Genomic DNA, 13,561 nt, shown 5'->3' on the forward strand with positions numbered 1-13,561 from the left:
GTTTAAAATCCCCATTAACCCTTCCCTTTCACATAACAACTATTTTCAATATTATTTCACATCAGAACTCTGATGGGCATACAGCTTTTTTCCTATTTTAAACATTTTAGAGAAGGAATTTTAAAATGAAATTTTAAAATTAGGATTACCTAATCATTGTGTTTTTAAAAGACCACACATCAAGACTGGCTATTCATTAATTTTTGCCCATGATAGATTATTAATGAAAAGAACATTATTAAGTGCACATAAAAGTAATTCTGTTGCTGCTGGCTGATATTTGATAAGCACATTTTTATGATTTATAGTGGTAAATAATGTATTTAATGTTTAAATTGCTTAAGAGACAGAAAAATATGATCATTAGGAAGCTAGTTTCCTGGCTAAATAGCACAGATTTGATAATTAACCTATATGTATTTAAACTAAAAACATTTTTAAGGCTAAAAACAACTGATAGTTGGAGACATTTTTTTCCTACCCTTTGCTTTCAGCACCATCATGAAACTGTGAAGCAAAGGCATAAGACATTTTGAATTTTGAATATGATATACTTTGTTTACATAATTTCATCACTTCGTCATTCACTGAGAAGTTTCTTCAAAAGTTTTGAACTCATAGCATGACATATTTTTTTTAAGATGTGTAAGACAATTATCTCATTATATTGTTCTGACTTGTTGATTGTCTCATACTGTAACTTATTTGCTATTACAGTGTCTTGTCCCCTTGAAGGAAAATTAAGTTATGAATAAAGTTGGCAAATAGTTATTTTTTAAAAAAAGTTCTTTACCTCCATTTTTCAGGTTCTTTTGAAATTTTTTTCTGAATATGCATACTGTAATGTAAAAACTTTACACCATTATGTATTTTTATATGTTTTATGTATACCAAAGGGTCACAGATGGTGGAAAGATTTGTTACCATGAGTTAGTGTAGCATTTTGTGATTATAAAATTAATCTGTCTCTAAATCTGTTTAAAGAGTTTTTGCCATCTAATGAGCAATATAAATTATTAATATTTTCATGTTCTTGGGGACATTCACAGCCATAATTTTACCAACACAGCTGTTTGACCCAGTGACATCATGTTTTGCATAATTTTGCATTTTAATGAGCTAGTCATTTAAAAGGTTACAAAGAAACCATAACTCATAAGTAATTAAATTATTTAGCAGAAGAAGTATGAGAAGATCATCCGACATAGGTCACTGTGGGAAGGGAAATTCATAGCTGTACTCAGTTGCACCTGTTTGTTAAGAGATAGATGTGTATAGAGACTTTTCTCTTTGATTATGAAATGTTACTTGTTAAAATATCTGAATGTATACAGTGCAACATGCATACACACACAAACCCACATCCCCAAACACTACATTTTTATTGTTATGGAATAAGTTTAAATACTCCTCTTAACACAAACACAAACATAGTTTACCATTTAGGGTTAATCATCCTTGAAAGTATAGCTAGATTGATTTTAGGAGCATTTTATCATTATTCTTTTCTCCTTTTCTTCCTTTTCATATTCCTCTTACTCTTGAAAAATAAAATGGCTTCATATAAGATGTTTTAGGGATTTGTACTTGATTCTGATTTGCAATTTTCTATTGGATGGAAATATCTTAAAATGAAGTTATATATATTTATATACTTTAGTATAGTATATAGATATACTCTTAAGTATACCTTCCACAGTACTTGGTAGAAAGTAGCTGCTTATTAAATATTTGTTGTATGAATGTTCAATGAATTTTTTACTTGATAAGTATACTTGGGATTCTTCATTATGTCCTTATTCTTTCAAGTAGATTCTAGGACCACAAGCAAAGCATGGATACATTCTTGAGAAACTGATAAAAATATTTTAAACACATGACACTTTAATTGGAAGAAAAAACGTAGGAGAAAGGTGGTATACAAGCAAAGCATGGATACATTCTTGAAAAAACAATTAAAGTATTTTAAATGCATAATATTTTAATTGGAAGAAAAAAGTAAGAGAAAGGTTACATATTTTAGAGTGATTTACATACTACAGTTCTTAAGTAGGTTTTATGAGTAACTTAAAAACTTAAGTATATGTTTGTATAGTATATGATTGGCTCTAAAAGATAATATTTTGAAAGACCTTGTGCCTACAGAGATGTTTGATAGCTACAATATTTACAAATTTTATAATGGATTTAAATAAGAAGTTATGGGAACATTGGACTTTCATTCAGCACTATAAAACTTAAAGGCATAACTAGCATGCAGAATTGCAAAGTTCATAAGAAAATCTGGCCATCCAAGTCTGCTTTGACCCACAAATAAAGATGTGTCTGTAGGGTTCCCTAGATCCATTTAGGGATTTTGATCTGTCATTTACTGGGCAACAGTTGTAACTTGTTACTTCTTTTTAGTTTAATGTGTTAATGTGTGGGTGTATGTTTGTGTCATTTTATGAGAATGGAAAGCAAAGAATATAAAAGATTTCACAAAGCTGTAGTATTAAATCATATTTCTGTCCTTGATAATGAATGGTAAGTGTATTTCTAGCACTACGGTGCATTTATGGAATGTTTCCATAAATAAATTATTGATGATTAGAAATTTATGAAGTTTAAGCAAAATAATGTTCTAAAGCCTAGGAAAAGTTAGAAATGGAGCAGATGATAATATGCATAAGTGCAAAGTGAGTGTTTTAAAATAAATAGTACTTGGATGACCTAAGATGTCAGAACTGGAGACAAGGGTGTGTGTTTGTCAATATGTCCTTCATGTTTTACAGATTCCTAAGGGAACAAGGGAAGATACAATTTCACCTTTTCTGTGCCAAAACATTTTAATTATATCTTCTTCCAAGTACAGCGGTTCAGTAACCAAGGAGCTGACATTGATGCATGTGTTGATAAAGCTGCAAACATTCAAAATGAGATTAACAAAGATTTTGAGCAAAGGGTGACAGCTAATTTTGCACAGTATTCTGCATCTATTTCAGGCCAGTGTAATAACAGAATATTTTATAACTTTTGTTATTCAAAAGGACTTTTATGATGCATTTATGTTTGTGGATATATTTGTCATATTCAAGAAATTATCAGTCTTATGGCTTAAAACTATTTGCATCTATGTTGTAACCCTGAAAACAATGTTAAAGGGGGAAAAACCCGTTTTATTATAAGTTGTTGTTTTGGTTTTTTGTTTTTATAAATTATACTTCATCATTGGAACTCTTTGCCTTACCTTAGTTAATCTTGGGCACACTAGCTAAAGAAGATATAGAAGTGGCAAACACATATTTTCAAATATTGCTTAGCATGCACTAATAAAATGGCCAAGAAAAGTTATATTCAATTAATTTAATTAATAAAACTATAGTTTCTTTATGTTCCTGGGCTCCTTTGAGCACATTTCAGTGTATTTCTTTTCTCTTCTGTTCTCTATTTGAAGGCAGCTGACAGTCTTCTTTCACTTTTCTTTTTGTTTGTGAAATTTTCTTTTTTTTTTTATCCACTCACTTCTCCATCTGCTTTCACTTTTGTTTGCTTGGGCCGTCTCTCATCCCAACTTGATAATGAGGAATGCAGTGTGACCCTGACCTCTATCAGCCCATGCATGACCTTCTGACTCTACCATATAACCTTTAACCTTCTCTTTGACAGCTTGATTAATTACCCTGTGTTATGATTTATGAGTAAGTGCTATGTAAAAATAATAGACAACAGGTGGTCCTCTGAAAACTTTTTGTGGCATATTTTCTTTTACTGACTAACTTGATGAGCTATTTGAAGTTGGAAACTTAACTGGGATAATCTATGTTAGTCCATATTATGGTATTTTTATACCATTGAACACAGCATTAGAATTCAATAAGCTACCAGTTGAAGTATGGCCGTAACAGACATTTTACAAAATATTAGTAGGGTGCTATTACCTAAATGCACATAGAGAAGCAGTACAAAACAGAGTCAAGTGACATTTCAAGCGTTTCAGTCCCAGGTCACATCTTGAGAAAATTGCTGAAATAATGGAGGGGGCATTTTTCAAGCAGAGCTGCAGCTCCAACAGCTATGTTTACTTTAACGCTTCACTAGTGACTTCTGATTGGTTGTCATGACCTCATCTCACTGTTGCACCTAGGATGTTGCAACAGTGACATATACATACCCTTCTTGTGAAAAAGATGAGAATAAACACGACATATATCTTTCAGAAAAGATGAATGGACAGGGTTTGTCCATTTTAACCATGGGTAGATGTAGTTTACAGATAACACTTTGGGTTTCATTTCCCTTGAGGATGAGCACCTATCTTCTATCAAACCAAGCAGATAGAATGCTGAACTTGAAAAATATTACTGATAAATCTGTGTAAAATGATCTCTTACAGAGCCTTGCCTGAAGAACAAAATGGATAGTTCCATAGGTCAAGGGATTCTGCTCTGGCCCCTGACCTCTCTGGTCACATGTGGCTTGCAGCACTGGCAGGTTAATATGCAGAGCTGAGTACATTCAGCTGATTTTTTATTTAGCCAACCACAAGAGATTTGAAAAGATGTAGAATTTGTCCCTATTTTCCTTATAATTGGTAATTAATGGGCAAATTAACTTTGATAAATCTTCAGTTTTAGCAAGGTTTCATTCGGGGTCAAAAGTACAGTCTAATTTGGGTGAGGCATTTTTAAGTTTATCAATGAGTACTTGCAGAACCGTATGTACATTTCTGTGCTGATTTATTTTTTTCTAGCTAGGTTTCCTCTTTGGTTCTTTGTGTTTGGCATCACCTGTCTGTTTAGACCTCTCTGACCTAAGCCATCATTTGTTGATTGAATAATAAATGAACTATTATTTATTAGTAAATGCATCTATAGACTTCAAAGTAAAGATGGCCTGGAGGCCTGTGTATTCTATTTAAATCACAGCAAGTACTTGCACTGAATAAAATTCTATGTCTAGCAATAAACTTTTGCAGGTTTCTGATTAAGATCCAATAGCTCGTACCATATAAACACAGGTCTGAAATGAAACTACAGTTACAGCTACAAAAGTACAGAAAATGGAATGAGATGAATTAAAGAGATAAAGCTTACTTTTATCAGTATCTGTCCTCATGATCACTTTCTTCATCTTCTACTAGACTATGCAATCAAACTTAAGAGTTAATTAACAACTTTATGTATGCTTTGTCTCTTGAAATGTTGGATATTGGAATTGATTTGGGTAAATCATTATAAAAGATGCCAGTTTTATTTATTTAGTTGTAGAATGTTAGATAATCAGTTTGATCATTTTATGTTTTTAAAGATAGAAGAGGTTTTCATTTATGTTTGAAATGACCTAACTTTTCATCTTATGAGAAATTTAGCATGCTTAAGTAATAATTTAATACAAAAGGAATATTTTAATATAAAATGTTTAAGTTCTAAGTATAAGTTATGGAAGCTTCCTTATTAAAGTAGCAATGCACACAGTCTTTTTTTATGGTATTATACTCATGCCTGATTTTATAGTGTAGTTTTGTAAAACTTTATGGGTACGTTCATTAAAGGTCACACTAGAATCTCTTTTTACTTATTTTGTTCTATACTTATTGAGTTACTGAGAATAGAAAGAATTACTTTTTAAAATGGTATTCTGATTTTTGAAGATGTAAGTTGACATTATTCTATTCAAAATAAAGTTAACTACTGATATTTTGTTTCTGCTTTGTTTTTCTTTACTTGCTTTGACTCCCTAGTTTTCATATATTCATGTTGACATGGCAAAAATCTTTGTACCTTATTAAAGGGATTTTTTTGGACAGTATTATATATGACAGAGAAGAAGGAGAAGTTTTACTGTGTATCTGTGGTTAGAACATGTAAGAGAAGTAGTTAACTTCGTTTTGTTTCTCTTGATTTCTCCTACTCATTGTAAAATGGTTATGAATGGTCTCTGTGAATGTTGCATTAATTAATTTATTAGAAAAAATTTAATTGAAAAACATCTTAGTTTTTTACAGAACGGTAATTGAATTTGCAACAAAGACATTTATTGAAATCAGTTCTCATTTCTGCAGAAAATGTTTCTGAATATTTCTTGATTATTATTACATTAATTAAATTGGCATTCTGAAATACCTAAAGGATAAAATATTTTCTAAATAATTCAGGTGTTTGAAGAGAAACGTTCATTGTTGAAATCTAAATGATAAAAATTATTTAATTGATTTATATAATGGTGATTTAAAAATAGAATCATTTTTCATCCATTGATGCTTCAGTGAAAAATTGACATTGTGCCTTTATAAAATTGAACAAATGAGTCATGTGATTTCCAGTTACATAATCAATAACCCAGAAAAATACTTCTTCTTTGATGATTTATGTGTATCAATTTTTTATACTTATTTAGATGGGACACATCAAATTTTAGAGTATATTTAAAATCAAGTAGACACAATAAGTTTTCAGTCTGTGGTATCTAAAAATTGAAGTAAAAACTGCTCAAATAAGCCTGATATTAAGAAAATATTATTTTTAGTGATTAAGCTATAAATTAGGATAACAGTTTCATAATTCTGATGACTGTAAAATTTGTTCAAAGCATTTACCTTTATTTGGAATTAATTCATTGTGCAAAAATGATGCACATGTTATATTAATTTATTAAAATCCCACTGTTACCTTGAGTCTAGAGTTTTTCGTATTATCATTAAAATGTAGTACATCACTATTTTAATCTCTAAGAATCGTAAAATTTCATTTGGGGCTTGCTAACTCTAACATGTGTGTGAATATGAGAGGCTGTGTGTGTGTGTGTGTGTGTGTGTGTGTGTGTGTTTAATGTTCAATTCACTCAGAGAAGGCAGGGGCAGGGAAGAAACATGACAGGAGACCACTTACTCACGGTACAGAATCTAGCAAGGAGGCAATTTTCTTTTTGGCCTATGGTGACCTTTTTTGACTATGTTCCTTACACCATAGACCGTGTACTGAATGCCTCTATTTCACCCTGTTTAGCAGAGTGCAACAGTGTTCTTTAACTTACTTTTAGTGGGAGGAGAAGTTATAGATGAAATTTGAGAAAGGCGTGAAAAGTTGTAAGAGACACAAGGAAGAGGGGTAGGCACTTCCTTTAAATGTGATTTTAATAACTAGTCAAGTGTGTCCAACTGTAGAAAATCACCAAGTGACAATCTGTCTACCTGACAGTGATCACAATGAATTACAAGACTTTTGAATAGCTATACAGATTAGAATAAAGCAGGACCAAATAAAATATCTTTTGTTGGTAAAACTTTTGACTTAACAACTAAGAAACTTAAAAAAAAATCTCTCGTGCTTTGATGTAGAATGTTTAAATTAAAATTTCTGTATTTTATAAGCCTTTCATGAAAGAAGCGTTTATCTAAAAATTTTATTTAAACATTTGTTGAAGAAATGTAGTATTTTGTTAATCAGTTTCATGTATAATTTTCACATATGTAAGATGACTTTATCTTAATTAATAGATTTATCACTAAAAGCAGAACTTCAGTAATCTTGAAATTTTCCAAACGAAATCATGGTTTTAGACGATAATATCATCTTACTGGGGGAAAAAAATTGAAACAATCCCAGTGAAGTTTGTAAGTAGTTTGTGAAATCAACTATAAAAAAACCCGACCATGTGAAGCAATGTACCATATTTAAAAATAAGATAATTAAGTCCATGCTAATATTGATTTATTATTGCTGCTATCGGTTTTATCATATTTTTATGATTGGTTTGGCAAAAAAAAATTAAATTTTAACCTTCAAGTAGAAGATCGTACAGTTAGAGTATTGAAAAAATATTTACTGTTTTTAAAGGATGAGATTTTATAGGCTTTATTTTCTATAGCTTTTATGTTTTTTATCATAATATCTTTTAAATATGGCCTTACAGTGTTTTACAAGGACATAATTGGGACACCCACAATACAGAATTGAAAAGACAAGATATATAATAGCTTCAAAAATTTGTGTTGCACATGCTTGTGAGTGGTTATTGTTAACCTTCTCTATTTTCTCATGGTTAAGTTATTCTATCAGTTATAGTATAAATATCAAAAGTTCCCTTAATTATAAACATAGAAATGTTTGCCTTGCCAGAAATAAATCAGACAGGAAAACATATGTTTTATAAACTTAAGAAGCCATAATTAATAGCTCAATAAGCTGTATTAAACTTTGGAACTTTTACTTGTTTCCTGGTGCTAGTTCTTAATAAAGAGCAATAGTTATGGTAGTTTGAAAAATGAAAGAAATTTCAATATTAAAGAATTGCTTCCATACATTATAGTAAAACATTGGCTTATTTTGTTTTATATGTCTGGCCTCTTAAAAGAGGTAAATAAAATCTAAGGTGCAAGGTAAACATTATATGTTACTGATAATACAGATATATAAATTTGTGAAATTTTAGATTATATTTATTCCTTTTTAATTGCCTTTTCTTTTTTACTGCTCAGATAAAAAATGCTCATTAAAGGGCAATTGTTAAGGGAAAAATATCCAACAAATTGTAGTTTGAATTGTACACTTCAATTTCAAAGAGGTTATTTTCTCAAAATATATATTATATTAATGTGGTTTGAAATTATACTTGTCATTTGATAATTTATTTCAATTATTTCTGGGGTTGTGGAAGATCTGAATTACATTTTTAAAAAATTTAAGCTTTATAATCTTTATGTTGCAATTATGTCTTTCTGTTCTTAAAGATAATATATGCTTATTTACATACACAATAGAGGCAAACAATTTTAAATGACTTTCTATTAGAAAAATTAAAACTATAATCTTTCCTAAAGGAATGTTTTAGTGAATATGCAACCATAGTAGATTACTTAGTCTGAAATTCAGGAACTTTTTTATGAATTGAAATAGATTCTAAGATTAAATTATGCTGCCTTTTTTTAATTTCAAAACAGGAAGGATATGGAGTAATAGTACTGAATCCCAATGAAAACTATATTGAAGTAGAAAAGCCAAAGATACACGTACAGTCATCTTCTGATAGTTCAGATGAACCAGCAGAAAAACGAGAAAGAAAAGATAAAGTCTTTAAAGAAACAAAGAAGCGACGTGATTTCTATGAGAAGTATCGTAACCCCCAAAGAGAAAAAGAAATGATGCAATTGTATATCAGAGTAAGTGAGATCACTACTTTCCTTCATTATTTTCTTTACTTTATATTTTTTCATATAAATTACTTTATTTTTTTAAAGAAACTGTTAATTCTTTAATTTTTTAGCCATTTACTCCCCATAGTTGTCTACTAGGATGAAATGTTTTGTTTTTCAAAATTATAAAACACATCATCATTCCTATTTCATCATGCCATTTTATAGAAGTCTCAACTGCAAATGCTATTTCCTTTTGTATAGTACACTACTTCACGGAAAATTTTCTAAAATACTTTTATTGTGGTACATCCAGAAGGAAGAAAATATTCCAATCCAGCTTCCCAACATGCTGTTTCTTTAAAGTTTTATGCTGTTATGTTGTCCATGAAAGAGAGTACGTGTAGCTAATAATTCTATGACATATTACCTGCTGAATTAATAATGCACTGTATAAAAAAGTCTTCATCTTGGGTGGTAAGTTTTACTGGATAATGCATTGTTTTCCTGTGAGCTACTATCCATCCAGTGTGTGTCAGCCTAACTTCTGAAAGCAAATAGAGAGAGGAAGAGTAATTAATATCTTAATAAATATTTAAGCTAAAATAGATCAGAGATAGTGTAATGAAGGGAACCATGCCCTTTGCTCTGTCTTACCCAATGAGGCTTTGCACTTTGTAATGCTAGCAGCATGGGATCGTTACAGCAGTGCTGCCCAAGGATTTCTAATTCTGTGGGGGCACAAACAATTTATTTGCACTTTGACATATTCTGCTTGATATACATCCTGTGCATTATATATATGAAACACATTTGAGCAATTTTCAAAGCCATTTTAGGAAGACTAGAAGTTTAATTTAATAGTAAAACATGTCAAGAAGGTTAGTGGGCAAGTAAAATAGTAAATTGATGTGTTTCAGAAGTGAGCAATTCAGAGCACTTAAACATAGGCAAATTAACATTTTATAAATTACTGTATAGATTATTCAACTAGAACTCTGTTTACATTTACTTTAAAAGATTATTAAGACAATATTTCATACTACCTTTGAGGGAAATACATTACTAAGTATTTATTTTCTTCATTATACTTCTAGTTCATGGCATAATCACTCTCCTTTTGGAATTGTACTTCAAACATTTAAGACATTTGATTATAGGTCAGTCTGTTGAGTAAGTTATGACAGTTAAGCAGTAGTGAAAGCACCATATAAATTTTCAAGACCCCAAAAAATGTATCCTGACCAAGAATACCCAAAGTATTTCATGCAATGAGTCAAGCAAAAGTTAGGCAGATTACAATATTTAAATTTCTGGAAAGCATCTCAGTATTTAAAATATTATTTGAAAAATAAACCAGTTATTAGATTTGGAATGAGTAAATAGCTTGTTTGTTCTACTATATTTATTTTACCCCCTTTCTTTTGTATGACTGTATCAGGGTCATGATGTTATCTTCCTCTCTATTGTTGTCCTAAACTTCTTATTATATGGTCTACTCTGTCAACAACCACGTTAGGACACAGTTAAAATTTTTAAAAAATTACCTCTGATATCCAGATTCCAGAAATGAATTGTATAAGGCTTTTGAAATATGCAAATCGTAAAGAGTATTCACTTGTCCATGTAAAATGCAAACAAAAAACAATTTTGTATATTGTTTCTTATTTCTTCTTAAACAATTTCTTTTATTTGCCTATGACATGTACAGATTAAGCATCTATCTGAGACATTTTTCCTGTAGGTTTATTTCTTCCTATTTTCTCTTTATCTTGTCACCATTGCTTTGATTTTTTCTTTTGTTCTCTTGTATGTGTGCATTTTTTAGTTCTGTTTTACACATCTGCTTTGTTTATCCCTGCATCTATTTTTTCTTACACTGAGGGAAATTTTTTTTTTTTGTTTCTTCATTGTTAAGACCTGCTCTCTTTTCTTTTTCCTTTTTTCTTTAATTCTTTTCTCTCTTTTCAGTCCTGCCATTTTTACTTCTTTCCTTCTGTCTTTTTTGCCTCTTTGTTTATTGTCCCATTTCACTCATCAATCCAGGTTCCCAGTAAAAGCATTAAAAGCTAAAAATAGACCCATGTAGATAACACAACTTTGCAGCTGATAGTCTTAGTTATGAAATTTTTTTCTTAATAAACATGTTTTCTCTGAAAATCTTCTGGAATTGTGCAAAATAGCAGAGGTATGCTGATGCTGTTCAGACATACTTCCAGATTATTATCTTGGTCCTGTAGTGGGAAAGAGAAGAATGATTCATTTTGTGTAAGGTGCATTAATTCTTAGGTAATTTTGATCCACTCAAGGAGTGACTTCTAGTGCTCTCCTTGTCTCTACTCAACTCCAAATAACAAGTGTTTGTTATTTTTAGACACAGAGCATGTTATGTGATAGAGATAAATTAACTTTTATTTATGTATTTCTTAAACATTTATGTTTTGAAATTATTATCAATTCTTTGCAACATCCTAATAGGTAGATGGTTCAAATCATTTTTATCCTTATTTTATAGTTAACAGAAACTAATACACAGATGTTTGTCTAGGATCACATAACTAGAAAATGGTGGAGCTAAGTGTTGAAACCAGGACTTCTAATTACTATAGATTATTGCCCCTTTCTTCTTTACCACATTGTTCTATCAGTTAAAAATAAATGTGTCTGAAATATGAAAATTAAATCATATAGTATGGTATGTTATATAAAAGTACGTCAGATAATGACAAAGGTAGATTTTTGACCTGTTAACATTTAATAGACACTATTAAATGCCTATAAACAATTTATGTATATATTGAATAGGATCACTAATATTAATCCAGATTTACAGTTGAAGGGAATGTGGATCAAAAACTTTTAGTATTCTTCAAAAGGACCCATAGCTTTTAATGTAAGCTCCATGAGGGCAGCTAATTAATCTGTGTTGCTCACTGCTATATCCTTAGAGTCTAGCACAGAGCCTTCATAATAAATTTTTGTAGAACATCACAATAAATAAATACTTATATAATTTTAAATAAGGTGGTGGAGCCGGGATTAAAATCCCAAAGTACTACTACTTTTTTTGTATGTCTTATATTATTAAATTATGCTACTTGATTGTCCATGAGGAAAAAGTTAAACAAACCCAAACAAACAAACAAAATAATATTGTTACTCTTCTACCCAATTCATTGGCTGAGGTTACATTCTAAAAATTAATGATAAAAATTCAGCATGTCAAGATTTATTTGATACTTTGATTGATCTATACATTTTCATCTGAATATATAAAAGTAGTATATCCTGTTTTCCTTTTTAGCTATATAATCATAGTGTTAAAATTATGGTTGAAATAGAAATGTTTCATTATGATGTGATGCTATTTCTGTTTTACACATTTGCTCGTAAGAGTCAAGCCAGGCTGTTGTGCTTGCTCTACTCTGTACACGCTTTGTGCTTTATGGATTCTGTAACTTTGCTTCCTATTCTTTTCCCTAATCCAAATTCCGTTTATGTTGTAGTTCCCAGCTTAAATCCTACCTCTTCTTTTTTAGTAACCAGTCACCTCTCCTTTCTAAAACTCATAGAAATTATGATGACTTGTTAACTTCTGTGGAATTTATCATGTGCTGTCTTGAGATATCTCTTGTATTTGTCTCATAAGTTACTGAATATTACCAATTTATCTTTCATGCCTCTCCAGTAGGTTTCCCCATGATCCTCTAGATCTTTGAGCATACTTTCTATATCTTGGCATTGCATGTCAATCCTTAAGAATATCTTAAGGTATGAGCCACTCTTTACAATAATACAGAGGATATTGTGAGGTAGTCAGGAAGTGATACTAAACTCACTCCCTAGAATTTAATCTCCTGGAAAGAGACCAAAGCACAAGGACTAGGCCTTAGTCTAGAAATACGTAGATAAAGGGACCTGCAGTGTAGGAATGGTTGTTCTGGTATCAAACTGGAGTACAAAAGGACAAAAACTCAGACTAAGGAAGATCAGTTAATAGAACTTTATAGAATACAGGCAAAAGTGACTTGATGTTGATGTATTTAATAATGTTGGGTTGGAACTGCTTGAACATTTCTTTCCTAAGGTGAGACTTAGCTGTGGGCTGTGCTGATGGGAAGTAAACAAGAATTAGACCCAGCATGTGAAAATAAATAAATAAATAAAAATAAAAACAGATGCTGGGGATGGAGGGGAGGAGAGTTATATGGCCACAGAAAGAAAAGTCCAAATGTAGAGGGGACATTAACAGAATAGGAATCTTGGCAGAGCCTGTTGTTGCACATTGAAGATACTCAAATATTTAGGGATTGATTGCTTGTTGACATCCATCAAAAATCTTATTTCTTAACATGTGAGATATTTGGTGTTGTCTAGTTTTCTTTTTCTTTTCTTTTTTTTTTTTTTTTTTTGTCTTTTTTCCGTGTCCGGCAACGGATCGCAACCCTC

At 30.8% G+C, this 13,561-nt stretch overlaps 1 protein-coding gene across 1 annotated transcript in view; it reads left to right on the forward strand.

The window, feature by feature from the left end:
- Positions 1 to 8,920: 8,920 nt before the first annotated feature.
- Positions 8,921 to 13,561, forward strand: part of FAM172A (family with sequence similarity 172, member A) — a gene marked incomplete at its 5' end in the record, with an annotated part of 240,536 nt that continues 235,895 nt past the window's right edge. Inside the window, one exon of the mRNA XM_008576694.1 lies at positions 8,921 to 9,139. Coding sequence (XP_008574916.1) covers positions 8,921 to 9,139 — 219 coding nt within the window. The remainder of the gene's footprint in view (positions 9,140 to 13,561) is intronic.

Source organism: Galeopterus variegatus, unplaced genomic scaffold (assembly GCF_000696425.1).
Source record: "Galeopterus variegatus unplaced genomic scaffold, G_variegatus-3.0.2 Scaffold1389, whole genome shotgun sequence".
NCBI classification, from domain to species: domain Eukaryota; kingdom Metazoa; phylum Chordata; class Mammalia; order Dermoptera; family Cynocephalidae; genus Galeopterus; species Galeopterus variegatus.